At 47.4% G+C, this 25655-nt stretch overlaps 1 protein-coding gene across 1 annotated transcript in view; it reads left to right on the forward strand.

Annotated features, from left to right (window-relative positions):
• The first annotated feature begins 619 nt into the window (after positions 1-619).
• Positions 620-25655, forward strand: part of PLPP3 (phospholipid phosphatase 3) — a 42162-nt gene continuing 17126 nt past the window's right edge. Inside the window, exons 1-2 of the mRNA XM_030226317.2 lie at positions 620-818; positions 24388-24545. Coding sequence (XP_030082177.1) covers positions 680-818; positions 24388-24545 — 297 coding nt within the window. The 5' untranslated portion in view covers positions 620-679. The remainder of the gene's footprint in view (positions 819-24387; positions 24546-25655) is intronic.

The following is a 25655-nucleotide window of genomic DNA, read 5'->3' on the forward strand; positions in this document are numbered from 1 at the left end:
TTTTTTTTTTTTTTTTTTTTTTTTTTTTTTTTTTTTTTTCCTGAGGGCTGGAAAGCGCCTCTCGAAATAAAAGTGCAGAACCGAGCCGGTGGCTCCCAGAGCGGCCGGGGCGGGCGCGGCGGGAGCCCCCAGCGCAGCGCAGCGGAGCCCAGCGCGGAGCCCACCTGCCCCCGGGGCAGCATCGCCCCGCACCTTCTCCCGGACTGAGACCTTCATACATACACAGAAACACACATATATAGATAAATATATATATATATATATATATATATATACACACTTTTTTTTTTTTAATCCTTCCCCCGGCTTTTCCTCCAGGACTTTTCCACCGCCTTCGGGACAACCCGCAAACTTCTCACTCGCTGCCCCTTCGCTGCTTTCCCGGTGATTGGGGTTTGGTTTTTTTGGGCTTGTTTTGGTTTTTGTTTTGCTACTTTGATTTTTTTTTTTCCCCTCCTCTCGCCTTGGGAAGACCCGCCTGCCTCTCTCGCCTCCCGTGCCCCACCGGAGAGGCCGGGAGCGGCTCCGGCGGCGCGGGCAGCACCTCCCCGGCGCACGGCGTGCGAGCCCGGCGGCGGCGCAGCTCGGCTCGGCTCGGCTCGGCTCCGAGCGGCTCCCTGCGGCCCGGCACGGCCCGGCTCGGCTCGGCACGGCTCGTCCCGGGCGCTCGCCCCCGATAATGCAGAGCTACAAGTACGACAAGGCGATCCCGCCGGAGAGCAAGAATGGGGGCAGCCCGGCGCTCAACAACAACCCGGCCAAGAGCAGCAGCAAGAAAGCCCTGCTCATCTGCCTCGACTGCCTCTGCCTCGTCATGGGTGAGCACCGCGGGCTCCGCGCCCCCTCTCCCCGCTCCCGCACCCCCTCCGCTCCCCGGGAAAAACTTTTGGGAAAGTTCGGCGGCGGGCGGGCAGAGCTCGGCCGTGCCCCGGCCGCGCCGCTTCCCAAACAAAAGCGCGGAGCGGGGCCGCCGGGAGAGCCGGGCCGGGCGGCGAGCGGGGCAGCCGGGGACCGGCCGCGCCTGGCCGGGGAGCGCGGGGGGCGGCCGGGGGTCCCCGCGGGGAGAGCCGGGCACGGCAGCCCCGCACCCCGGCGCACTCAGTGCGGGTGATTCGCTGCTGTTGGTGCCTCGCTGCCCCCGCGGCCCCTCTGCCGGCGGTGGGGAGCGGCCCGGGCGGTGCGCAGGGGGCACTGTGGGCTCGGGGATGCGCCCCGGGGCTGCCCCCGGCGCGGGCCCCGCTCCCGGCGCTGCCTCGGCGGCACCTCGGCGGCGCCGGGGCCAGCTCCAGGTGGAGGCAGCGCTCTACGCTCAGCCCGGCTCGTGTTTTGGTTAATAATGGAAAACAGCAACTCTTGCCGCTCCGGCTGCCGTGTCGCTCTGCTGGCGGCTTTACCAGCGCTCCTCTCTTTCTCCCGTCTCCCTAAACTCATTCCGGAGCGCTCTCGCAGCCCCTGGCAGAGGTTTGGGTTTGCCTGTCTGATCGATTTTTTGGAGATGCGATGGCTTTTTGGAGATGCTGTAGCGTGGAAGGGAACTGTCAACAGCGCGTCTCAAAAAAACTTTTTGCATTCCAAAACATCAACCCTTCCATTGTGGCTGCGATGCTGAATGTTTAATTTACAGACACGGGCAGGGGAAATCAACCGGCTTCCAACAAAGAGATTAATAACACAACAGCACGTGAGTTTAATACTCCAGACACCACAGTCTTTAAACAATTGTTTCTGCTTAGAGCCCATTTTTTAAAGACTGTCAGTTTGATTTAATTTTTATGCAGTTTATTGATCATCTGGTGTATATTAGGGGGCACTAATACATTAGGAGGGGAGGCATGGTTTTCTCTTTATATTCCCACAAGAATAGGGGCCAGTGCAGAAAGCTTCATCTTCTCGGATCTGGAAAAAATAAAAATACTTGCTATCCCCTATATGAAACTAATATAAGTAGGAACATAACTCACTGGACTTACCTCACTTATTTAAGTAGATAGTCGAATTCCTAGTAAAACAGCTCCTAGGAGTCAGAACTTTTAAACTTTTAGTTACCCAGGTTTTCTTAACTTGGGGCGTTCCTGGCATGAGTAGGTGCTATTTGAATGGGGAAAGGGTTTTGCTTCCCCTTCTCTGGGCTAAGGGTCCTAAATGAAAAAGCAGTTGGTTGACATGTGTTATTCTACTTGTGCTAGTTTGGGTAAACAGGACTTATCAAGCATCACTGGAAAGTATTGTTAGCAGAGAATTATGTGATACAGCAAAACGGTGATTGTTGCTTTGTTTCAAGTTGCTACAGGTGGAAATCAGGAAGTAAACACCAGAGTTGGCTTGTTTAGGGGTTTTTGTTGGGGTTCTTCGTTGCTGTTTTGTTGTTTGAGTTTTTTTTAAGGTGAGGAGTGTTTAAATGCAAGAGCATGAATGCAACAGAAAGTTTAGGTCAGACTGGTCACTGGCAGGTGAAGGGCATGGGTGGGACATGGTGAGGGAGATGATTGTGGGATGAGAGCCCATGATTTGTGTTTGGGGATGGATAGCCCATGGTGTGTGTTTGGGGATGGGCTCTGCCAATACACCCGGACCAGGACCAGGAGTATGGGACCTGCCAGTGGATGACTGGGCATGAGCTGCTGTCAAAGCTGCCCCACTCATGGGAGGCTTGACTTGCTCTTCCCTCTGCCTTTTGCTAGAGTAGACTATGAGCTTATGGTTTGCTAGTACTTGATTCCCATTTTCTTGTTTTAAAAATCCCCAAAAAACCACTTGGAAAGTGGAAAAAAGTTGCCTTAGCTGAATCCTTCCTGTAAGAGAAAGGTGGACAGGTACAAGTTGATGGATATTTATGTATACAGTGGGGAAAAAAAAACCCTAGGTAAGATAAAAAGGAGCAGAATTGGGTGAAATGACTTCTTCTGAGGTGGAGGGACCAGCAGAGATCTAATGCTGGTGCATGTGGGCACATGGCCAGTGGCCTCCAGTGCAGTCAAAGTGAGTTACGCCTCTTGAGCAGCTGCCCAAAGACATTCAGAGAAGCAGGGAAACAGAAGGCTTTTTCTCATTTGAGGACCACTTTAGGAAATATTAAAACTGGCTGTTTGATTTGCAGAGGCCTGTGACGCTGCACTGGCTCCTGCTGCAGGTAATGCCATAATTCGGCCTTGAATTGGTTTTCTCTGAGGGGAAAATAAAAAGAGGGAACTATGGCTGGAATGTTTTTCAGAAATGACACACTCTGTGTGAGGCTGTAGATGTGTACAAACCCTTTGTTTACACACAAATTTAAACAAATTACCCAGAAGACAATTACCATAAACATCTAAGAAAGTCTGAATTAGTAAAGCGGAGCTATCAGGAGCTTCCTTCAGCTTTAATTTGGTGAGAGTAGTTAGAAAGATCCACTTTTGTCTTTCATCCTTAAGCACTACAATGGTTATCTTGATAGCAAATGCATAAAAGGAAGATTTGTATCTTTTTCTTCTTGAGGAGCAGAGTCACTGAGCCAGAGGCTGGTGGAGTGGGTTGGATGAAGATCCACTGCACCAAACCCTCCATTTTTCCTGCATTTCCAACTTGAGTTGAGTTGGCAGGGAGCTGGATGTTCCTGAATGACCAGCCCACTCCTCTAATGAGTGCACTTGGCACTCATAAATCCCTGGGCTCTTTCATGAACAAGAGGTTTGATCGCCGACACTGAGAACTTCCCAGAAATTCTGTGCCCGTGCTTAACTCAGTAAAAAAAGGCAGAAAAGAACTGAGTGTGCATTTATTAAAGCAGGTCATGCAAGGGGGGAAAATAACTTTCTCCATCTGCTTCCTCCTCTTGGGAGGGCTCTGTTTAGAGGATTGGAAGATGCTTCCTGAAATTGTTAGGGCCACAGGCGAGCTTGGTGGTGTGGAAGAGTCCCTGCTGCCCTGTCCCTGTCTCCTGATCACTGCAAAAGATCTGAAAATGTGATGGAGGGGGTCTGGGCAGGTCTGAAGTTCCCCCTGCTGAGCTGGTTGGTGTCTTTACTTTGTAAAGCAGTGGGGAACTCTCCGAGCAGCAAAACGAGAGGCGTGATGGGTGGACCTCACTCCATCCACCTTCATCTGATCATCCACAGCCCATCCCTCTGCCAGGAGTTTCCTGCACCTCCTACCTGGAGTTTGGAGGTGTTGTCTGGGGGAACTGGGGTAACCCTGGCTGGGGCAGATCTCAGGGGACAACTTTCCCTGGTGCCATGGGGTTTTGCTATCCTGCAACAGCCTCCAAACCTTCTCCTGATGCAGGAGACATGGCCAGGTGAGGAAAAGCCTCCTGCCCTGACCCTTGAGGTGAGATGTTTTGGAGCCTGGCCCCACAGCTGTAGCATCTAGGGTTAAATTTACTCCTCTCAGACCTGCTGTTTTCCCTTGGCAGGGGCTCCTGGTGTTCAGCAAGCTCTGAGCAACCACCTGTGCTCTGCTGACGGGTGCTAAGTCAAGCATTTAATCTCGGAAGAGGGGAAGGCTGTGTCAGCAAGGGTGACAGGCCAGATGAGGGTCTTCAGTAGCTTGTATTTGTGCAGCTTGTGCAGGTAAAACAGCTTCCAAAAAGTCCTGCTTGTGCCATAAAACAGAAGGATTTCATCTGGCATACCTGCTTCTGAGGCTTGTGGAAATTGGCTTTATGGGAGCATGTGTTTCAGGCTGGTGGGATGTAAACTGCACATAATTTACTGCCCTTCTTCTTTTCTGCCTCTAATTTAATTTTCTCTCTTCTGTCAATCCCAGTTAATCTGTGCAACACAAGTTTTACTGCCTTGGGAAGCTTTCTTGAAGCAACAGATGGATAGACCTCTTACAACCTTAATATCTCTGCAGCTTTCTCACAAATTTGGCATCTCCTGTAGCGAGCTTGATGCTAAAATGAACTTTGAAAGTAAATGTTTATGTTAGCTGGACCTTGACATGTTTATGTAAGTGGGTATATAATCTTATAATTTGGGCTAACAGTTTAGATTACTCTTGACTTCCCTCTTCTGTGTAGAAAATTGTGTAGTCCTCCAGCTCTAGAAGCAAAAAGGATTTCAGCTCTGCCAGGGGCCCTGTCGCTTCATCACAAAAATTGGTGCAAACAGGCCTGGGATTGTCATTGAAGTGTAAGGTGTGGGAGGAATTGGAGATGAGGAGTGAGGTTAGAGTTATTTGGATGGTGTAAAGCTGGATGTGTTGAGCTAAGCAACTTTACTTTGTTTGGGTTGGGGCTGTTGTTTTTATTTTTAGGACTGCCCTGCTGCACAGCCCTCACTTGTTGCATGGGTGACATCTTTCTGTGCACCTGAAGAAGACACTGAGCCAACCATTTCTTGTTTCCAGCAAGGGACAGCAATACCTGGCTGTACCAAACCAGCTGGACAGTCCCAACCCCTCGGTGGTGCCTTCTCCAGGCTGTGTCTCCGTGTTGAGCCCACAGCACATGGGAGAAGCTGTGTGGGTGGAGAGTTGTCATCATGTTTTGAGCATCCCTAGGTGGGGTTTGGTCGTTAATGTTTATGTATCTCTCCACAACCTGTAGGATCTCCTGGTGGCAGCAAGCTCCTGGCCAGGGATGGCTGCTCTGGAGGTGCTCTGGCAAAGGCAGGTTGGCAGAAGTGGCACCTCGGTATGAGGTTGTTGTGCAGTTGGACTCTGCCAGAACTTGGGAGTTAAAGGAGCTTTTTTTTTTTGAGCCTGGAAAAGCTTCTTATTGAACCAACAGTCAGCACCTAAAGTGTGATACCCATCTGTTGTGCCTCCCTTGAAAGACCAAAGGAGCCAAAGATGACTGGAAGTAAAGGGGAGAGAAATATTTTGGAGGTGTTTGAAATCCACTTTTTCTGCATTTGCTTTGTGAAAACAAACAAACAAACAAAAAAGAGAACCGACCTATCAAAAAGAGATTATTAGTGACAATTATACTTGAGGTGTTAATTGCAGAGCAAGGAAATGCTGTACCTATGGCAGACTGAGTCCTCAGGGGTATAAATCTGTTGGCTTTCCTGAGTTGGTGGAACTTGGCCAGCCTGAAGATGTGTCTCCAGGAAAAGCAGAATTACGTGCAACTGCTTCATGGCCAGGAGTGCTTTGAATCCTGTGTACCTGCTGCTGAGACAGGCAGGAGATGGGAATCACAATTACAGCAGATGACATTTTTTTAATTGTCTGTTTGTAGTGAGCACGGAAAATAATATAAACATCACTCCCAGATCAAACGGATTATTTTTATACCCTTTAAATCTCCATTTAATATGCATGCCTTTCCTAGGCTGCTTTGGTCTGACTCTGTTTGTCTGGATACAGGCTGGTGGTGTCTTCTCCAGATGCGTGTACCACCCAAAAATGGTTTGCATACCACAGCTGGGGAACCTCTGGCAAACCAGGGCCCCTCTTCAGCATCTGAGATAGGCAGGGTGTTTGTGTGGCCCCATCTCTGCCTGAAATGCCTTCAAAGAGGGGGAGGCAAAGGCCCAGCTCTGCTCTGGCGGAGCAGGCTCCATCCTCCCCGTTCCCTTCATACAATGCTCCCACTTCATCCATAGTAATCCAGAAGGGACCCTTGTGGTCTCCCGGCCTGCCTGTGCCTGGAACAAGGGCCTGCCTGTTGAAGGCAGCGTGGGGAAAGGCAGCAGCCTTCAAACCCTCCTCTCCCAGCATTCACACAGCCAGAGCTGGGAACAGCAGCTTCCCTGGCATCCCAAGGGGCTGTGTCCCAGCGGGGGAAGGAAGCAGGGAAACCCCCTCCCAGGATGTGGCTTTCCCCCCTGCCAGCTGAGGTTTTGTATGAGTGCTATCATACATACATATATATATATATATATATTTATTATTTTTTTAAAAAACATTTTCTTCCTTTTTGTTGTGTCTTAGGGCCTTGTTCAGCTCTTTCAATAGGTCAGGTTTCATCTTTTAAACAAACAAACGAAAAGGCTCAGAAATGAGAATGATAAAACCTCAATGAAAGAGGTGAATTAAAGTAATCCAGCGCTTATCCTGTAATTATAAAAGTCTGAAGTCAGTTTTCTGAACGCTCTTCTGTGTTTCCCCCCTTGCCAGCGTGTCTGGAGGCCCAGCCTGTGGCCAGCCTTCCATCTGCTTTTCCAGACACCTCAGCTGGGTGGGTTTTGCCAAAAGCTGGGAGGAGGATGCCCTGTGTGTCACATCTCCCATGGATCAGTGGCCCCCTTTGCCAGAAGAGCATATGCATCCCTTTCAAAGCCCATCTCCGTTTCACTCTGTCCCATGGCATCCACCTTGGAGGGGCACTACCTGCTCCACAGTTTTAGAGCAGGTGGAAAATTCTTTCGTGTGGGTCAGGTGTCTGTGGCCAGGGATGTGTTGGAGCAGCTGCTGGGAAATTGGAGAATCCCTTCTTGCCTCTCAGCTGCACGCAAAGGGCTCAGTTGCAACAGTGGGATCATGATCAGCAGAAGCTGCTCCTCCAGTTTGACCTGAGGAAGCAGAATGCCACGAAAACCAGGGAATTTGAAGTGTCTTTGTTTGGATTTTGATGCAAACAGCTTGAAAGCAAGCCTTCAGCATAAGTTTGTTACCAAGAGAATGCATGAATGAGTTTGAAAATCAGCTTTATCACAGCCGGTTTGGAAGTACCAGAAATTCCTATGGAACTCCATCCTTTGGAGTCAGTCACGTAAATGGGCTTGTTTTTCACATGTGCTGGATGTTTTGGAGACAGAGGGTTGGAAACAGATTCTGCATCAAGTCAAGTTACACGCAGAACATGTAATTTAACTCCAGAGCTTGTGATGCTCTGCAAATGCCTGTGCTCTTTGTGCTGTGTGTTCCTGTTCCAGCCCTGGAACAGAACTGCATCCATGCACGACCTTGTCTTCTCTGAGCACTTGGTGCCCTCCTTCAGGGCCAGGCTGGGGCTGCCAGCCAGAGCCCAGATGGAGCTGCAGCTGGTCTGACACTGGTGGTGACACTGACTCCATGGAGACTGCTCATAATCCTCTACTGCTCTCCCAGAGTTCTGCATCCCTTGCCCAGAAAGATGTGGAACTGTGTTTTTCATAGCACTGAGGAGCTTGGGAGGTGCCTCCAGGTTTTATGGTAAAACACACCAGTGGGCATAACCTGTGTTGGTTGTTAAACACGGCAGATTGGGGCTGGAGCAGCTGGCATTGCTGGGTTCATCCACAGCTTGCTCTGAACACCAAAGGTGCCTGTGGGACCAAGCTGCCCTTCACCCCTTCAGGAGCTTGCAGGTATCAGACTGCACCTCTTGGAGCCTCATCATCTTTTCTGGATGCTGGAAAACAGCATGGATCTTCTTCCATGGTTTTAAAGAGAAGAAGTGAAAGTTACTGGTGAGATGTTTTGGGCAGCCATCGCTGCTGAAAGAAATGATACTCCTTCAGAGAGCTTTTGCCTCCCAGCAGTGTCAGTCTGGTGCTGCACAAAAGAAGAAATTAGCTGCTTTCACCTGTAAAATCATAAAAAATGACTGCCATTTTTGGCCAGCCAGCAGTACCCCTGTGTCTGATCATGCAGGCACTGCACACAGATATTAATCACATTTTTGTTAATTGAGCATTAATATGAAGCTGGGAACTCATCACATCCTCCCAGTGCCTAGCTACTGAATTTGAAAACCAATGTGCCAAAAGGGGTCTGGGCTTCCTGTCTCCTTGACGCTCAGCAGGTTATTTAGGACTTTTTTGGGGGTGTAGTGTGTTGAGCTTTCCTTTAAGCCTGGAGGGAGCAGCCAGCCCAGCCCTGGTTATTGTTCCCAGCCAGCTGACAGTGAGCTCTTTGCTCTGGTCTTTGTAGCAGCACAGCAGCCGTGGCAACCAGTCCCACATCCCAAGCATTTTGAAGGTTTCCAAGACTTTCCTGCAAGTCCCACCACCCTTTAAAGTGCTATTTTTCCAAAGGGTAAGTCGCACACAGCGTGGTAAAATGCTGATAAGCAGGTCTGGTCAGTAACCACTGGGTGCATTTGTGTTCTGAGTGATGCTCAGGGAGTAATTTTGGATGGCTGGTGAGCTGATGGCAGGCAGCAAAACTCCTTTGAAGTCGATAGCTGTGAATCAGTTTGGTGTTAGCAGGTTTCTGGAGCGCCGCTTTGATGGCTGATCAGATGGCCCTTGCTTTTTGGGGAGCTGCTTCTCCCTGAATTCAAGTGCTGGGCTGAGAATCCCTGTGCCAGGCTGTGCTGCCCTTGGTCCTGCCCAGGCACGTCACGGGAGGTTTGTGCCTCTGGGAGTTTCTAATCTGGGGAGCCAGGGAGCAGAAGGAGCAGCATCACCTCGGCGCGTGGGCAGGCACTGGAGCCCGGCGAGGGCACACTTTGAAGGCAGTGTTTCCAGTACAGAGGCACCCAGGTGCCCAGTGGGGCTTTCAGAGCTGCTGAGGCACCTCTGATTCCTTCCTGAGCTCCCTGTTGGAGCTGCAAACTTCAGTACTTCAGTGCTTCTGCCAGGCCTCCCAAAGCATCTTAATCAGATCTTTGGCGACTGTGGAGGAGTCTGTGACTGCCAGGGCTTGGGCTGAATGTGTCCCTAGGACATGTGTGCACCTGTCCTGGGGCTTCCCACCTGAATTCCTGTGAAAACTTACCCAGGTGCCTCTGTTCTGGTGCTTCTCCTCTGCAGAAAAGGGAAACAACTTTGGATTCACCAACTGCAGCAGGAGCTGGCTTGTCCTTTCCAAGAAAAAGAGCTGGAGTTTTTCAGGTTAAGGACGTGGAGGAAAAGATGCACTAAGGCATCTGCCAGTTGAAAATACATTACAAAAATAGATGATTCTCAAAGGGAAGGGCTTGGAGGGGCTTTTATCCTACTCACACTTGCCAGGCTGAGAGAAAGTTCCCTTTGCTGCCTGACCACAAGAGGCTGTGCTTTTTGTAGAGGACTCAGGGTTTTTTTTTTTCTTTTTTAATTTCTTATTAACTTTCATAAAAATTTGCAGCGTCAGTTGCTATTCCCTCAGATAATCCCATTTTTTTTCCCAAATAATCTGGGCCAGATATTTTTTCATCTAGCCCTCCTGGTTTCTTGACCATCCCTGCAGCTTTAGCATGCAGCTGTCATTCTGCTGCAGCTCCCACAAAGCGGCTGAAAACCAAGGTAACAGCAACATTTTGAGTGAAGGGGATGAAATGTGGGATAGGTTCAGCGTATTTCTTTGTCATTGTTGGAGTCCTATTCAGTCTGGAACTGAATAGGAGGCTGATTAGCATGTGGAAGCATTTCTAAAGCATTGGGCTGTGAGGGTTGGGTGGTTTGGGGTTTTTTTTTCTTAAAGGAGAAGTTTTGTGGCATTTCTTTTTTCTGAGCTGGTATGAATCTTTGTCAAATGCAAAACCCATGGAAAAGCCAGATAGCATTTTGGAGAAAGCCTGTTTTGATAAATCACCATGGGCATAAAGAAGTTTTCCAGTGTGTAAAACTCTCAGAGCCACTGCAGAATCTAGGCATGCAGCATGTTTGAAATTGCCAGACAAGTGGGATAGTGTTTGGGATACACCAGGATTGTGGATATAACAACAGGTACTTTGCTTTTGCTCTAGCTGAAGTTTTCTGCCACAAGTGGGTATTGGGTCCACAGCCTGAAAATCCACCTGCTTAAATCTCATGGTTTTGCTTTCACAGGGAAAGATGTAACACTGAGGTAAAATAAAGCTGCCTGCAAGTGAAAAACATCTTCTTCCCCTGTGAAATTGCTTTAAGTCCTGGGCCTGAGGCTGGTTTTGGAGAAGAGGGCTTTCCCTTTAGTGTCAGGGTGAGGTGTCGGGCTGATACTCTCATTAACTTGCTGCAAGATCTGCTGTGTTTTCTCTGAGGGGTGAAATTACCCCCTTGGTGCTGTTTGTGGGTCTCAGCTGGGTCAGTGCAGGAGCAGAGGTCCTGCCCTGGGAGCACCATATCCCTGCCTTTTCTGGGAACGTGGGATTTTGGGGATTTGCCAGTCCCAAGGGACATAGGAGACCCCCATTGCCTGTCTGTATGGATGTAGCAGAGCTGTGCCCTGAGCTTGCAGTGCAAGAAAATGCATTTTATTTCTGTGTGCAGTGGGTGATGGACATGAGGTCTCAGTGAAGGCCTCAGGGAGTGATGGCCTCAGGGAGTGATGGCCTCAGGGAGTGATGGCCTCAGGGAGTGATGGCCTCGGGGTTGTATGAAAGCTCACAGCAGTTCTTGGAGTCAGACCCTCCTGGTGATGTGTGCATGGTCCAGACCTCGTGCCTGGGTTTCTTTGATTTCTTTGATTTCTTTGAAACCAGCCTTGTCTGGTTTTCCTTTCAGTTACACTGGTTTAAGAAAGACAAAACAAACAGTCAGCTCACTGTTGTGCCTCAGTGTCACACAATGGAATGGTTTGGGTGGGAAGGGACCTTAAAACTCATCTTGTTCCACCCCCTGCCGTGGCCGGGGCACCTTCCACTATCCCAGGTTTCTCCAAGCCCTTTCCAACCTGGCCTTGAACACTTCCAGGGATGGAGCAGCCACATCTTCCCTGGGCAGCCTGTGCCAGGGCCTCACCACCCTCTGAGTAACGCCAGCTATTGAAGGCTGATTAAAGCTATTGTTTAATTAAGGAGAACTCAGCTCCTCTGTTCACAATCCATGATTAAAGGATCTTTTGAAGTAATTCTGCAGCACTTTCTCCTTCCCTGCCTTTCTCTCCTTCTCCGTGGGGAGAGTTCCTGGTGCTGAGGGTGCCGGGCCGGGCGGGCCGCGCGCTGCCGCGGCACCGCAAACCTGCTGGCAGAGCTGCCTGCTGCCAAAGGCATCCCGGCCCTCAAAGGCCCTGCAGAGGGGTGGAAGGGAGTTCAATCTCAGGATACGCTGATTTGGAAAGGGAATCCAAACAAAGAGGCTTTTCAGCAGAGGCTGAGGCTTGGCTTCTCTCAGGGGCAGTTTGGGCTTGGGGAAGCATCCGGGAGGCGGCGAGCGGAGCAGGAGTACATGAGCTGGATGCTGCGTGGTGTAAGGTTTCCCAGCACAGCCTGGTTTTGTGTTACAGGCTGGGGAACTGGCTCTAAGCTCTCCTCTCCTTTCTTTTCCTTTTTATTTTCCACCCCCCTTTCTTTTATTTCTGTTGGAAACAAAGGAGAGGTTTAGGGGTTTTTTTGTTGTTGTTGTGTTTTTTTTTAATAAAGGTTCCCATCCCCTGCAGGTTTGGCGGTGCCTCTCGCTGTTGATGCTGGAGGGGGACCTGTTGGTGACTGTGACCTGGAGAAACCCTTTGCAGGGTCCCACGCAGGCCTCCCAGGGATGTTTTATTTTGCTCAGAAAGCTCAGCCCTCTCAGGGGCTCGCTGAGGGCACTCTGGCAGGAGCTGGCGTTCCTGAGGGGACAGACACCTTGTAAAGAAGTTCTGGCTCAGATAAGAGCCAAATTGAGGTGGATGCTGGGGCACCTTCTTTGCAACAGGAGGGATGCAAAGTGGAGGGGGTGTCTGCCAGGCCCCCCGTTCCCACGGCATCCCTGTCCCTCACTGTGACACCTCTGGTGCCACCATGTTCCCGTGAGGTGCCAGGAAGAGCCGAGCGGGGAGGAGGTGCTACCAACCATCCCAACCAACCAGTTGGGGTTTTTTATAGGCACCAGATGGTTTTAATAGAGGAAAGCTGAACTTCTTATGACCCTTCCCCACAGACGTTGTTTGTTGTTTTGTAATTGTGGCCGGGACAAAACCCTGTTCCAGAACCTGCAGTGAATTGAGAGCTTGGTGCCTTCTTCTCCATCCCACCATAAACCCCCCACTGTCCCCACACTCCTCTGCCTGCCCTGACTCCAAATGATCCAGGGGAAGCTGCTGGGCATGGAAAACTTGAGGCTTTCCACTGATCCCTGGCTAAAGAGATTAGCAAGAGAAGAAACCGAAACATCTAAAAGCAAAGCACAAGGAAGCAATAAAATGTCAGGCCATGTTTTCCCTGCTGGTTGATTAAAAATTCTCCTGATAAGCAGGAAAGCTTTCATGGCTGGACAAGACCTGTATCGTGTCAAATCCAGTGAAAGGTTTATTGGAGAAGGATAAAGCGGTGCGAGCGTTGGGTTGTACTTGCAGCCCTCCTGGAATTGTTATCCCCCAGGGCTGAGGAGCAGTGTTTTTTGGAAAAGAAAAAGTCAACCAGAAGGAGATGAGGCCATGCCTCCCCATGGGAAAACCATCAGCAGGGGCAAACCAGTGAGCTCGGAGACCTGTGCCCAGCCAGTGCCAAGATGCTCCACTGGGCCATGGTTTCCCTCTAGCCTGAGAAATCTTGGGATCAAACACAAGACAGGAATGACAAAACAGGAAAACAAAAGGCTTGCTTCCATGCTGTTGTGTTTGACTTCCCAAGGTTTTAATTGCCAAGGGCTGCATGGGGAGCCAGCTGGCTGCAAAGGGATGCAGATCTCCAGTAAGAGAGGCAAAGGGATGCAGATTTCAAGTAAGAGAAGAAAGGCTCCTTTTTGTTGTGGGTTTTTTTATAAATCTTTTGTCAGAGAAACTAACAACTGTTATGTTTTCCTACAGGAGATACAGTTTTGTGTACATTTCCCCTTCAAAAAGTAAATTATCACTTTTAGTTACCTGCTTCCTCAGCTCCCCCAGCTGCTCCTGAAGCTTCTACTGTTATTGTTTTGCTGCCTGTAGGAGTAAGAGGGTGCAAGCAGCAGGAAAGCCAAGTATAGAGTGCAAAGGGTGCCTCAATTTTATAGTTTTCCTCCTTGGAGCAGAAAACCTCTGCTTTTTACAAAGGGAAAACACAGTAGGTAGTTTAACTTGCAAGCCCTTGGCCCATGGTCCAAGAGATGTGCATTTCCCTGCAGATGTGGTTCACAGTGTCAGCAGGATCAGGCCTACCAGTGTGTGGCCCTGGGAACAGGCTGGACAATCCCAATTTTACTGCCAAAACCTTGTTTTTATATGATAACTTGGAAGGAGGGGAAAAAAGGCCAGCTTAAAGTAATAATAATAATAATATTAATAAAAAAGCATGGGCTATTTGGCACGCCGGGTGTATAAATCTCGACATTAGCTACCTGTGAATCATCCAGCAGCACGTTAATTGGTACCCCTCAGTAGATGAGGATTTGGCACCAGGTCTGCATGTAATTACAAGCCACACACAGAAGGACACAGGCAGCTAATGAACTCCTGCCAAACTCCAGCTCCGCTCCTGCGGCTTTTGAAGCCCGCTGGTCTTTCAGCGTTTTGTATGGTAAGCACTGAAAGGCATCAAATCACTCCTTTGACAGTGTTTAGAAAGGGTTGGTTTGTTGAATAACCCAGTCCCTCCAAAGTCCCAAATCTGAGAACTGGAGCATCTATAGGCTCCTTTCTCAACAGAGCAGTAAATAGGCTGGAAATAGAGGACACCCCTGAGGAGCTCCTGCCTTGCTGACAGAAGCCAGAGGGCTCTGGTTGCCACGATGGGCTGCAAGAAAAGAAACTATTTCCACTTAAAAAATGCTTCAAAACAATCCCACCAATGGGATGCTTTTTGTTCCCAAGGCCTGTTGTCTCAAACTGAGGCAGTGCACAGCATCTCTCATGGGTTTGCACATGCTCTGGAGTTCTGAGTGAGGTGTTAAAAAGAGTTTTTGGAGGGTTTCTGCCCTGTTGGGAGGGCAGGTTTTCATGGGGCTGGGTTTGGAAGGTCGTGGTGCTTTTTCATGGATGTTTTGTTGCTGGGATGGGATTTGAGCCTGAGCCCTTCTCCTCCTCTTTTCATGTCTGAGGTGACAAAGGGAGTAGTTGTTGAGATAAAAACAATTTCCATGAAAACCTGCGATTTTCAGGCAAACATACCAGGCGGGTTTCATGGCAGTACCATGGTGAGGAGGAATAATGCAGCTTGGCACGAAGCCCTTCCAAATAAAAAAAAAGGGGGGAGGAGAGGAAACAGAAGAGCCTTTGTCAAAATTAACTGCAATAAAGAAAAAGGGACTCTTATTCCCTTGGGCTTCTTTAACCTTCTTTCCTCAATTTATTCACACGTTCCTTGACAGCAGGGCACAGCATTGTTGCAGGAGGCTGGAAATGGAAATTGGGAGTTGTCCATTTTTGGTTTTAAAAGGCATGGTACATGTTGTGTCCCTTGAGTCAGTGTGAATAGAGCCTTGGCCCTCTCCTGTGCCATTCAGATGTGGCCCAGTTCATCCTGTCCCTTAAAGAAACAGGGTTATGGGATGTCACCTGGCTCCAAAATGCAGCTGTTATGGGCAGGTGCATGGGAAAGGGGCTGGGGTGACGAGGTGGCTGTGCCCATCCTGCCTGGCCCTGTGCTTGCAGAACACAGTGGTGAAGAAGTTTTCAGTGTTACACTGGATTTGCAGAATTTTCAGTTTCTTAGGGGGATAAAAGCACCCAGAAGTCCATGATGGTGTGTGGCACAGAACCATGCTGTCCCAAAAAATTCTGTTTGGCTTTCAGGGGCACAAATAATTCACAGGGGCAGATGGGCAGGGTAGGTAAGTCCTTATGTGCAGGATGGGGTGGACACCTCTGTCACTGCAGGTGATGTCTTGCCTCCAAAATACCCCATTCCCAGCTGCTTTCCATCAAAACTTCTGTGGGCAGGGAGGTTTCCTTGGTCAGCATGGATAAGGCAGCAGTTGGCATATCTCCTCCTTCCCCTGCAAAGTCTCCTTTCCCTGTAATACAAAGCTATTTTAATTAGGACCATGGTTTTATTTATTTTTTTACCATTACCAGCACAGTCTCAGATAGGATGCCACTCCATGCAGTCAAAATACAGAGGAACAAGAAGAATGGTAATATTACACTTTTTTAACCCATTGATAAATAGGCAAAGCCTTTCAGAACTCTGCTCTGGGGACCACCAAGATCAACCCCCATCACTTTAAGGGCCTTTGGATCACTTCCACCCACGTCTCTCTGCCTTTCAGCACTCTGGGCCGTGCTTTATGTCCTGGAAACTCTACCAAATCGCGACTACCGAGGGGGAAAAGCTTCATTTCCAGTTAATCAAGGGAGTTGTGTAATACCATTTTCTCCTGGGGAACTTCCAGAAAAAAGAAAGGAGGAGAGGAAGGAGGGGGAGAGAGGGGAGCATTACATAAAGCAAGTATATTAAGAGGAAATAAATTATGAATTAAAAGTGATTAGTGAACTTTTAAGGAAGAGGTCAGGAGTGCTTTTTGGAATACAAACTTTTTAAGCTTCCAGTGCTTGTATTGGGTTACAGAGTTATAACCCGGCCTTATTTGTGCAGGTGGCTGCTGCTTCAAATCCGAAGAAGGATTTTGCATTTACAATAGGTACATTGACAGAACTGGGTCAAAAAGCTACTGGTGGCAGGCTCAGGGCTATGGCCAGGGGCTCTGCTGCCTCCTGCACAGGGGCAGTTGCTCCCAAAAACATGCTTAATTACAGTGGCACTGCCTGGCCATGGTGCTCAGGAGGATGTTTAGGAAGTTCAGTGATGAAGTTTGATGAATTTTTATTTAAGAGACCTAATGTTGACTAGGTAAACTGGCTTTATTTTGCTTCATATGGTTTGTGTCTTTACTGAGTTAAAAATAATACACTTTTGTTGGCTGCATTACACTGGCTACAGTTTTATATTTCTACCTGTTCTTGTTATGGTTTGGGGTGTCTATGCAAAGAGGAGGAGCCAGGGCTTCTGTGTGGGGATGTTTAAGGGCAAGGAGATGAGATAAAGAATTTTATGGGTTAAAACAGCACCTGCATCTCACAAAATTTTCCTTTTGAGTAGAGGGTGATGGGTTGGTTGGATGGGGCCCTGAGCAACCTGATCTAGTGGGTGTCATCCCTGTGCATGAGTTGCAACTAGGTGATTTCTAAGGTTCCTTCAAACCCAATCTTTTCTATCATTCTGTGATTCTATATGAGCAGAACAGAGTTGGGATTACTTGGGGAAATATTAGTGTTCACCCAGCCAGTGGGATGACAGGGACAAAGGGGAGCAACTGCTTTGCTCAGCCACCGGTTTGGCAGAAATCCCTTTGATTTCCCCCAAAAGAAAGGGGGTGTTGAGTGTTGCTGGGGCTGGGCAGTGGCCTGAGCCCTTCCTCGAAGGAGAGCCCAGAGGAGTGGTGGTGAGAGGCTCATTCCAAACCCTGCTGACCAGCAGAGCAAGCCCTGCTCACTCCATTTGTTATTGGAAGCATCACAGTCACCACAGTGTGTTTTTCACACCAGCTGCTGGCCTTCACCATTGCAGAGTTCACAGGCATATCTTTATTTTTTTAAGTTTTTCCCGTCTCTTCAAGCTGGGTCATTCTAGGTCAGGCTTGTCATATCTGTGAGACTTCCAAAGCACATGGATGTGCAGAGGTGCCTCAAAAGGTGTTGACACTTGGGGGTTTTCATGGGTGTTGCATTTTATCCCTTGCTGTAGACAATGGGAAATGATGGCTTGGGTTCCATCAAGTTTGGCTGGAGCTGGCTCTGGATTCCTCTTGGTAATGTCTTTTATATTCACCCTCTCCAGATTTGCTGTTTCCATCCTGTTCATCTGGAGCTGGCTCTGAATTTCTGTTGGTAATGTCTTTTATATTCACCCAATCCAAATTTGCTGGTTGGCCAGTCTGGTTTAAATCTGTTTTACCCTACAAATGCAGAATTTTTTAAGGTCCTACATATTGTGGCTTGGATAGGACCTTTTGTTCTTATTAATGCATTCCTAGGAATTGAAAATAAATGTGCACTTTAATATAAAAGTTTTTTTAATGCATCAGCTCACGCCAAACTCCCATGAAGAACAACTTAAAACTCTTTATAGAATTCCCTTCTCTTTCTTCCTCTGTATGTGGTCCTTATCTTTGAAAATAGGTGACAACTACTCACTAAAAGCACTTTTTCTCCCAGAAAAAAATCAGTGGCAGCATTCCTGTTGATCTGGAGCTCTTGGAGCGTGAGGCTGGCACATTGTGCTCCAGCCACATGAGGAAGTATTTCTACTCTTGGTTTCAAATCCTGAGGAATTTGCAGTGCAAGAGGATAATTTGGCATTTGGCTTAAAGTATTTGTGTGACCAAGAATCTTTTATGCTCCAGGTTGCACAGGGGGGTATTAACCACAAAGGATGGATGTCATGGAATCATGGAATGATTTGGGTTGGAAGGGACTTTAAAGCTTGTCTTTTTCATGGACAGGGACACTTTCCACTAGACCAGATTGCTCAAAGTCCCATCCAACCTGGCCTTGAACATTTCCAAGGATGGGTTTGGGCAGCAGGTAGAGACTCCTGTCACTTTTGACCCCACCTTTGGTACCTTTTAAAGGCACTTCTCAAATACCTCTGCAGCCTGGGGTCATCAGTGTTACATGGTTGTCCCTATAGAAAATAAATATTTTTGCTTTCTTCTTGTTTGCTATTGCACTAACAGGCATGAGAAGATGTTTTGCCCAGTGCTCCTGATTATTCAGTTCTCACTAAAAACAAAGAAACAAACCCCAGAAAAGTAAGAACCCAGAAAATACCATCTAAGTAAAAATGAACCTGTGTCTGCCACTAGGAAGTCTTTTGGAATCTGTAGCATCTGGTGGACCTAAAATGTTGAGGTTTTCTTTGAAGTTCCTATAATTTAGCTGAAAAATAACAATAATAAAATGGACAACAGAAATGCCACTCTCTGCATAGGAAGGATGCCAGGGAAATTAATATAGATGGGGCAAATGTTCATGAGAGTTACATGAACAAACCTACAGTAAGTAGAAAATTAACTGATTTTAAATTATTTCTTTTTCATTTCCTTTTTTTTTTTTTTCTTTCTTTTTTTGAAAAGCAACCCATTGTGCCCAAGAACTTTTCCAAACAGGTCAAATCAGAGAAATGCAATATATACTGATCCTTGTTTATAGGTTCTTTAGTACTCTAAAGCAGGTACCTGTTTTACCATAAAGTCTAGGGTTTGTTTGTGTGGAGAATTTTCTCTCCTCATGTGTCAGCTGAGAGTAGTGGAACTGTAATCGAGCTGAATAGGAATCTGTTTTGCAAACAAAAATATTAGATGTGTTTCCAAAATACAGGCAGATGCACAGATCAGTCTGCTGGACTGCTGAAATCAAGGTGAAGAACAATTAAGACTTTGCAGGTTGTAAAATAGCAGAGCTGATGGTTAGCTCAGTTGTCTCCTTGTCCTAGTGAATATGTGGTCTCAAATATCCAGATTCAGTCAAAAAACATAGGGATGGAAGCACATCACTGATGCTTTCAAGACCTTTAAAAATGTGAATTTATTAGCTTGATCCAGTCTGCAGTAAGATCCTTATTTTGGCTGATACTGGGCTGCAGATCTGGTCCCTTGAGATTATTTTTTTAGCTGACCACACTTCTCCCATTCCTTCACACACACCCACTGCTGGTGCAGAGCTGGCTTCTGTTTTGATTGACAGCACATGCCTGATGCAGCAGAAATGTGGGAATACTTCGATTTGTTGGGTTATTAACTTTTATTTATGTATTTATATATACATTTATACATGTGCAGCATAAGTTGGCTTCAAGAGTTGATCGCTCTCTCAGCAGTTGCCAAGGCTGGCCTTGCAGTGCTGCAGTTCTTCTCTCAGAGCTTTGGGAAGCCAACTTTTAAAGCCCCAATAAAAGCCCACCATAGGCTAATCTAGTTTATATGCATTTTTAAATATGTACAAATATTGTAAACCAAATAAGGTTTATATGTACCCAAGATCAGCCACTAAGTACTTCAAATAGAGAGACTGTCTCTTGTAGGTACCCAAATATTTACAGTGTGACTTGAGTAAGGAATTAGATACCCCACTCAGCCCTGCCAAATTAATTAATGGTCTTTTTCACTTATTTAGGTAGATGTCTGATCTAGTGAAACCCTTAGAACACCCAGAGCTGCTTGGTTAGTGGCAGGCAAAAGCAGCATGGAATACTTGTTAGAAATTACCACTGCTTAGTTGAGATAGCCAGCAACATCCCACTGACCTGCAGGGTTAAAGAACAAAGATTTAACAGGAAAAAAACCCTAAACCCCATCAAAACCAGACATTTAAAAAGGAGAAGGTGGTGATGGTGCTTAATTTGGTGCAAAGGTGAAGGCTGGGCTGGGAAGATCAGAGTGTCCTGGGTGGGTCAGTGCGCAAATGCCTCTTGCCTTCTTCTCCTTCCACTTTTTGATGAGTGGCCAATGAAAGCTTATCCCCTTTTAAAAATTTTTTCCTCCTATTAAATCTGCACAAGTGCTAACTTTTCAAAGACTCTGAGATTCAAAGTGCTGTACCCAACACAGAGCCCTTTTTTCTCCTGCCTTTGATTTTTATGCACATTTCAAGCTGGTCAGAGAGTACACGGGGGTTTTGTTTAGGCTTGGTGCTGGGGTTTTAACTTTCAAGCTGCCAGCCTTCCCAGGATTATTGCCTATTAACTGCCTCTTCATAAAGGTGCTGACCAAAGAAAGGAATATTTTTTCCTTGGTGCTAGACTTCCAAACTCGGTTGGCTTTATTAAATGGAAAGACAAATAAATTTAAACCCTGCTCTGAAATACCTTAGCACAGGACACCAGCAGTTAGAGGTCACCAAGTCACTTGGACTTCCTCCCAACAAAAGCAACATCATTTTTCAATGTCCAGCCCCACAGCATCCCGCAGTGCCTCACACAATTCCTTAGTGTCCACACCTGCTCCGTGCCACTCGGAGCAGGGCTGAGCCTGTTTGGATGGGGCAAGATCAGTCCCCGAGAGAATTCTGTTATGGTTTGGAGCCATGTTTGATCTCTTGCAGCAGAGCTGGATGAAAGCTTGTGCTTGGGATTTCCTTGTTCTGTTATTAAAGCAAAAAAATCCCCGTTAGACGAGGAGAAGAAACTTTCCTTCACCTTGTGGAGGATGTTACAAGTCAGAGAAGGTAATTTCAGCACTGTTTACCTTTATTGCATTGGAAGAAGCAAATCCCTTTGTTTTATGCTTTAGTTTCCCATGAGATGGGGATAGCAGCCCTTCTCTGGTTACACAGCTCCCTTTAGATGTGCCAGGGTTGTGTTCATGTTTTAGGACATGGTCCACAGGCTTCTGTGTCATTTCTCAGCATGGAAATACTGGTATTAAGGAGGATGTGAGGCCCTTCTGCAGCATTCCTAGAGATGTTGCAGTTGGTCTGCACATGACAGAATGATCAGACCGTACCATTTTTGGAGAAAAGTGAACATCCCCATAGTCATTGTCATTTTTCTGCTTGCCCTGTACATATCATTCACCTTAGTGCAAGTCACTGTCTCCTCAAGTGAACCTCTTGTATCCTCAATAGTTTGGTACCATCTGTAGGGATGGGAAGTGGTGGAGGTTCAAGACTCAACACCTTTATGGGGTTCAGCTGTTCAGTCTGTAGATCTGCAGCCAGGGATTATACACTCTGTGAATTCCCTGTTAAAATGCTGACTCAGAGAAGCAGACTGGGGCAGGAGAGGTGATGAGGACAGATGTTCCATCCTCACAGTACAGCCCTACTCTGCTTGCCTTCCCTTTCCAAGGTGTGTGGGCTGTAAGCCCCACTTCTGGATCCTTTTGCCTCAGGCAGATCTCTGAGTGTGAATAATGTCTCTGTGGTGTTTTGTTCGAGGGATCCCAAAGGCATCTCTCCCTGTGTTTAATTTTCTGTCTTCCAGACTTTCCTCTGTAGTGTTTTTTCTGCAAAACCCATGCTCTGCCAGCCTTTTGGCACCACTACAGGTTTCTCCATGCTGGAACCCCCTTGGCAAAAAAAATGTGGTCGGTGTCCCTCAGACAGCCTGTCCTCCAAGAAATAACCTCACGGAAGAAGAACCATCTTGAGCACAATTTATTGTTTGCCATGGGCTGGGGTCTTCCGTTCCTTGGGTGAAAGAACAGCCTCTCACCCAGCCCTCAAAATCAAAGGCATGTTATGTCTTCTGAGTAATATTCACTCAGTTATAGGGAGTGTGTTTATGTTTCTCATGTTAAAAAAAAGGGGAGGGGAAGGCAAAAAAAAAAAAAAAAAGGGAATCTGAGGTTAGTGTTTTGCTGGAAAAATATCAAGACTTGATTGGCAATATCCCACTAAACCACAAGTTTGTAGGAGAGAAAACAAACCCATTGGATTTTCCAAACTATGCCTATGTGCTTTATGAAAATGTGTCCCATATAGGTCACTTACACTCCTATTATAGCTGTGGGAAGTGTACATATAATTGAAACACGGAAATACTACCCCAAGCTGCTCAATGAATGAAGGAGAAACAAATCTTTGTTATTCCTGGGTTCACAGAATATATAGGAACACTATTGTCTCTTTTTTTTTTTTAATGTATTTTTTTAAATTATTTTTTTTTAGGGCTGGTTTTAGCTTTCAGATGTATTTTATTGTCTGTGGGAACATGTGTTTTACAGACCTGTCATGTGAAAGCCATTAGCAAGAGGAACTGGAGGAGTAACAATGAGCCACGTAACCGTGGTGTGTCTGCTCCCCGAGTTCAGCCCCGCGCGCCCGGCGACGTTAGCGCTTCTCCCCGCCGTTCCTCACCAGGAAACCTAAGGATTTTTTAAGTGGCCCATTAAAACAGGATTGCTGGCATCACAGGCAGCCTTCTGGGGCCGAGCTGGCTGGGCATCAAAACGGTTAAATCGTGGAATGAAGATCAGCTGGATTCACGCGAGATGTCCGGTTTTATTTACCAAATCTGAGCTGGGCGGGCAGTTCTGGAGCTGTTCCTCACTGGTTCTCACATGTGGGGGAAACTGTCCCTCCTTGCCAAGCAGCTCAGGGCCCAGAACTTGCAATTAACCCATTTCCAGAGTTTTTGAGAGGATCTGAAAGGGGCCCTGAGCAGTGGCCTAGACCTCTGTGGAGTACCTGAAAATTTCACTTGAGTATGTGTTATCCCTGCTCACAGGCAGTGGAGGTTTTTCTTAAGACTAAGAAACGCTGTAGTAATCCTGGCTTAGGCAAACCCATTAACATATAGGAAGAGCAGCCAAAGTGGATTGCGCAAAGTGAAATCCAGAGAGTGGTTCCTGTGGAGAACATGGGGAGCATTATTTTGGTGACATTTCTGAACAACGTGCATGGTGCCCTTGCTAATCACATCTAGCAGATGGTGCTCACTACAAATGTGCTGTGGACAGCTTTGGGTCAGACCCAACAGCGCTTCATTTTTTATTTATTATTTTTATTCAGTTTAGAAGGAAAAACCCTCTGATGTCTTTGACTGCTAGCTGTGTAAACAAACCCACAGATACTTAAGCAAGTTAGTGGTCGACAAGTATTCCCTTGTGTAGAATCTGGGTGTGAGACCTGTTGTCTTGGCCCAAGGACAGCTGGAACCACTGTGCATTTGTTTTTCCCCTTACCTGGGTTTCGCTCTGCAAGTGGGAGGAGGGTTTCCTGTACCTTGTGGCTTGCGATTTACTCCGAACATGGGTTTCAGGGAATTTGGGGCTTGGTTTTGTGGGGATGTAGTGCTCCTCTCAATGATGGGCTTAACAGCAAAGATGGATGGGGAAACTGAGGCAAAGGGAAGGAGGCTGCCCTGCCCAAGGTGACATTGTGGTTGGGATACACACCTTCTAGGTTTGAGGCTGTGCTGTATTTGTCTGAAAAACTTTAAAAAATACAGAGTTACGGATGTGCCGCAATTTCCAGGTGTGCCCCCAATACTGTGTGTCCTGACCCATGTTCTTGAGCAGATCTGCTTCCTGCCTGGTGCAAAGATCCAGCCAAGTTGTCCAGACACAGGAATCCTGCGCAGAAGGTTCCCAGATAGTACTTAAAACCCAGATTTCATGTGGCTTTATTGTGATTGAAGGTGAACAGGCTCGGATGGGAGTCTATCAGCTTTTGTGAATGCTCTGGTCCTTGCATGGATGGGTGTCCCACAGCTGCCCAAAGCACATGGTTGGTGTGTTAGTAGGTACAAACAGGAAACTGTCAAAACACCCTGTAAACACAAAGAGGAGCGAGCCAAGGAAGGCTTCAAAGGCAGGGAAGTGATGGGGATGGAGAGTAGCTGGCCGGGGATGGAGAGAAGCCCTGCGGATACTGGATCCTGCCGTGTTTGTTTGCACAGCTCTGGGCTGCTCTGCCCAGCGCACTCGGAGCAGCATCAGGCCCTCCCCGGAGAAAAGTGCCAGATTGGTTTTCATGGCCTTTTGCAGAGGGATTGCTCCAGGGGTCTGTTCCTGTAAGTTAATATTTGCAGCGCACAGGGCTTAACTGGAACCAGGTTGTGTAGACATCTGATAACCATAACAGAGGAGATGCTTTTTCCCTGCAAGAGCAGCTTGGAAAAACAAATCCCAATGCTATTCCCTTTGGAAAGATAGTGATATGGAAAGAAAAGCACCAGGAACGGTGATGTGTGGTTTGCAAGGGGTTTTCTGGTTGAATCTTGCGGGGTTTTTTGTGAGCTGCTTGTTTTTGCCTGTATTGCTGATGGGTTTGGTTGTTGTCTCCCCTTCTTTGTAGCCGGGTTGCCTTTCCTCATCATCGAGACGAGCACAATCCAGCCCTACCAGAGGGGCTTCTACTGCGACGACGACAGCATCAGGTACCCGCAGAAGAACGTGGAAACCATCAACGACGCGGTGCTGTGTGCTGCAGGCATCCTCATCGCCATCCTCGCGGTGAGTCCCACCTCCAGAACCTCCTCCTCTGTCCCAGCAGGGGCTTTTTGGCACCTCTTTGTCCTGCTAATGCTGCCACGGTGTCTACCGGAGCACATCTCCTCTGCGGATTGTTTGACTTTTGTAAGCGTGGAGTTGCAAATATTTACAAATGAAAGCATGTAATGAGAGGAATGAGATTACTCTTGAAGCCTGTAAACAGGCCCAAAGCTGTTTGGGCAAGTCTGTGAGCTTCACAAGAACTTTTCCACCCTCCAGTAAGAGTTCAGAGTAGAGGCAGAAACACTTGAGTGTCAGTAAGGACTTGGCATGGTTTGTCGCTATTCAAATAACTCGTGGTATTTGCCTATTTTATAAGGTTTAAAAAACAAAGAAAGGATACATCTTTCCAGCTAACCAGTGCCTGGAAAATTTAACAGGTTAGTATTAGGTTTTTAAGAGATTGCATATTACAGCCATTTTTAAAAGACAAATAAAACCTTCCATAGGGAGCGTGTTCCCAGAGTCCTCGCTGTAAAATGTAGTTAATGTCCCACCTTCCCAATTCCTCTTCATTTTCCTTCTGCCAGTTTTTCTAGAGCTGTGCTAGGAAAGGCTTGCATGGCAAGAGCTTTATTTGTCAGCCAAAAAGCTGAACTCAGTCCATTGAGCTGAGTCTTCTGATGCCCATGTGTGCCTGGTCTGGGGCAGAAGACAAGAGCAGTCTCCTAGTTGTTGCTTAAACACTTCTAGCTAAGATGAAATTCCCCTATGAAAAGTACCTACATTTTTTTCCTTCTCACCTGCTGCCAGAACAGCTCAGGTGCTTTCCCAGAAGTGGCACCTTCCTCTTGCTCCTTCAGCTGGGAGGGATGGAGATGGAGAGGTCAGAAGCACTTGTTCTCCTTTCACCTTTCCTTTCATGGAATGTCATGGGCAATAGATATTTTAGGATGGCACAGTGCCTGCTTTGGTAATATCCCATCGTCAGCCTTGTGTGATGTGAGTATCTCCATCATTTCCTCATCTCTCCATCATTTCCTGACCACATACACGCACTCAGCAAAACTGCCCTGTCCTTCTGGCCCCTCCCTCCTCAAAACAAGCCCAAAAGGTGCCAGGTCCCCAATT

The sequence above is a fragment of the Serinus canaria genome, chromosome 8 (assembly GCF_022539315.1).
Source record: "Serinus canaria isolate serCan28SL12 chromosome 8, serCan2020, whole genome shotgun sequence".
Lineage (NCBI taxonomy): Eukaryota > Metazoa > Chordata > Aves > Passeriformes > Fringillidae > Serinus > Serinus canaria.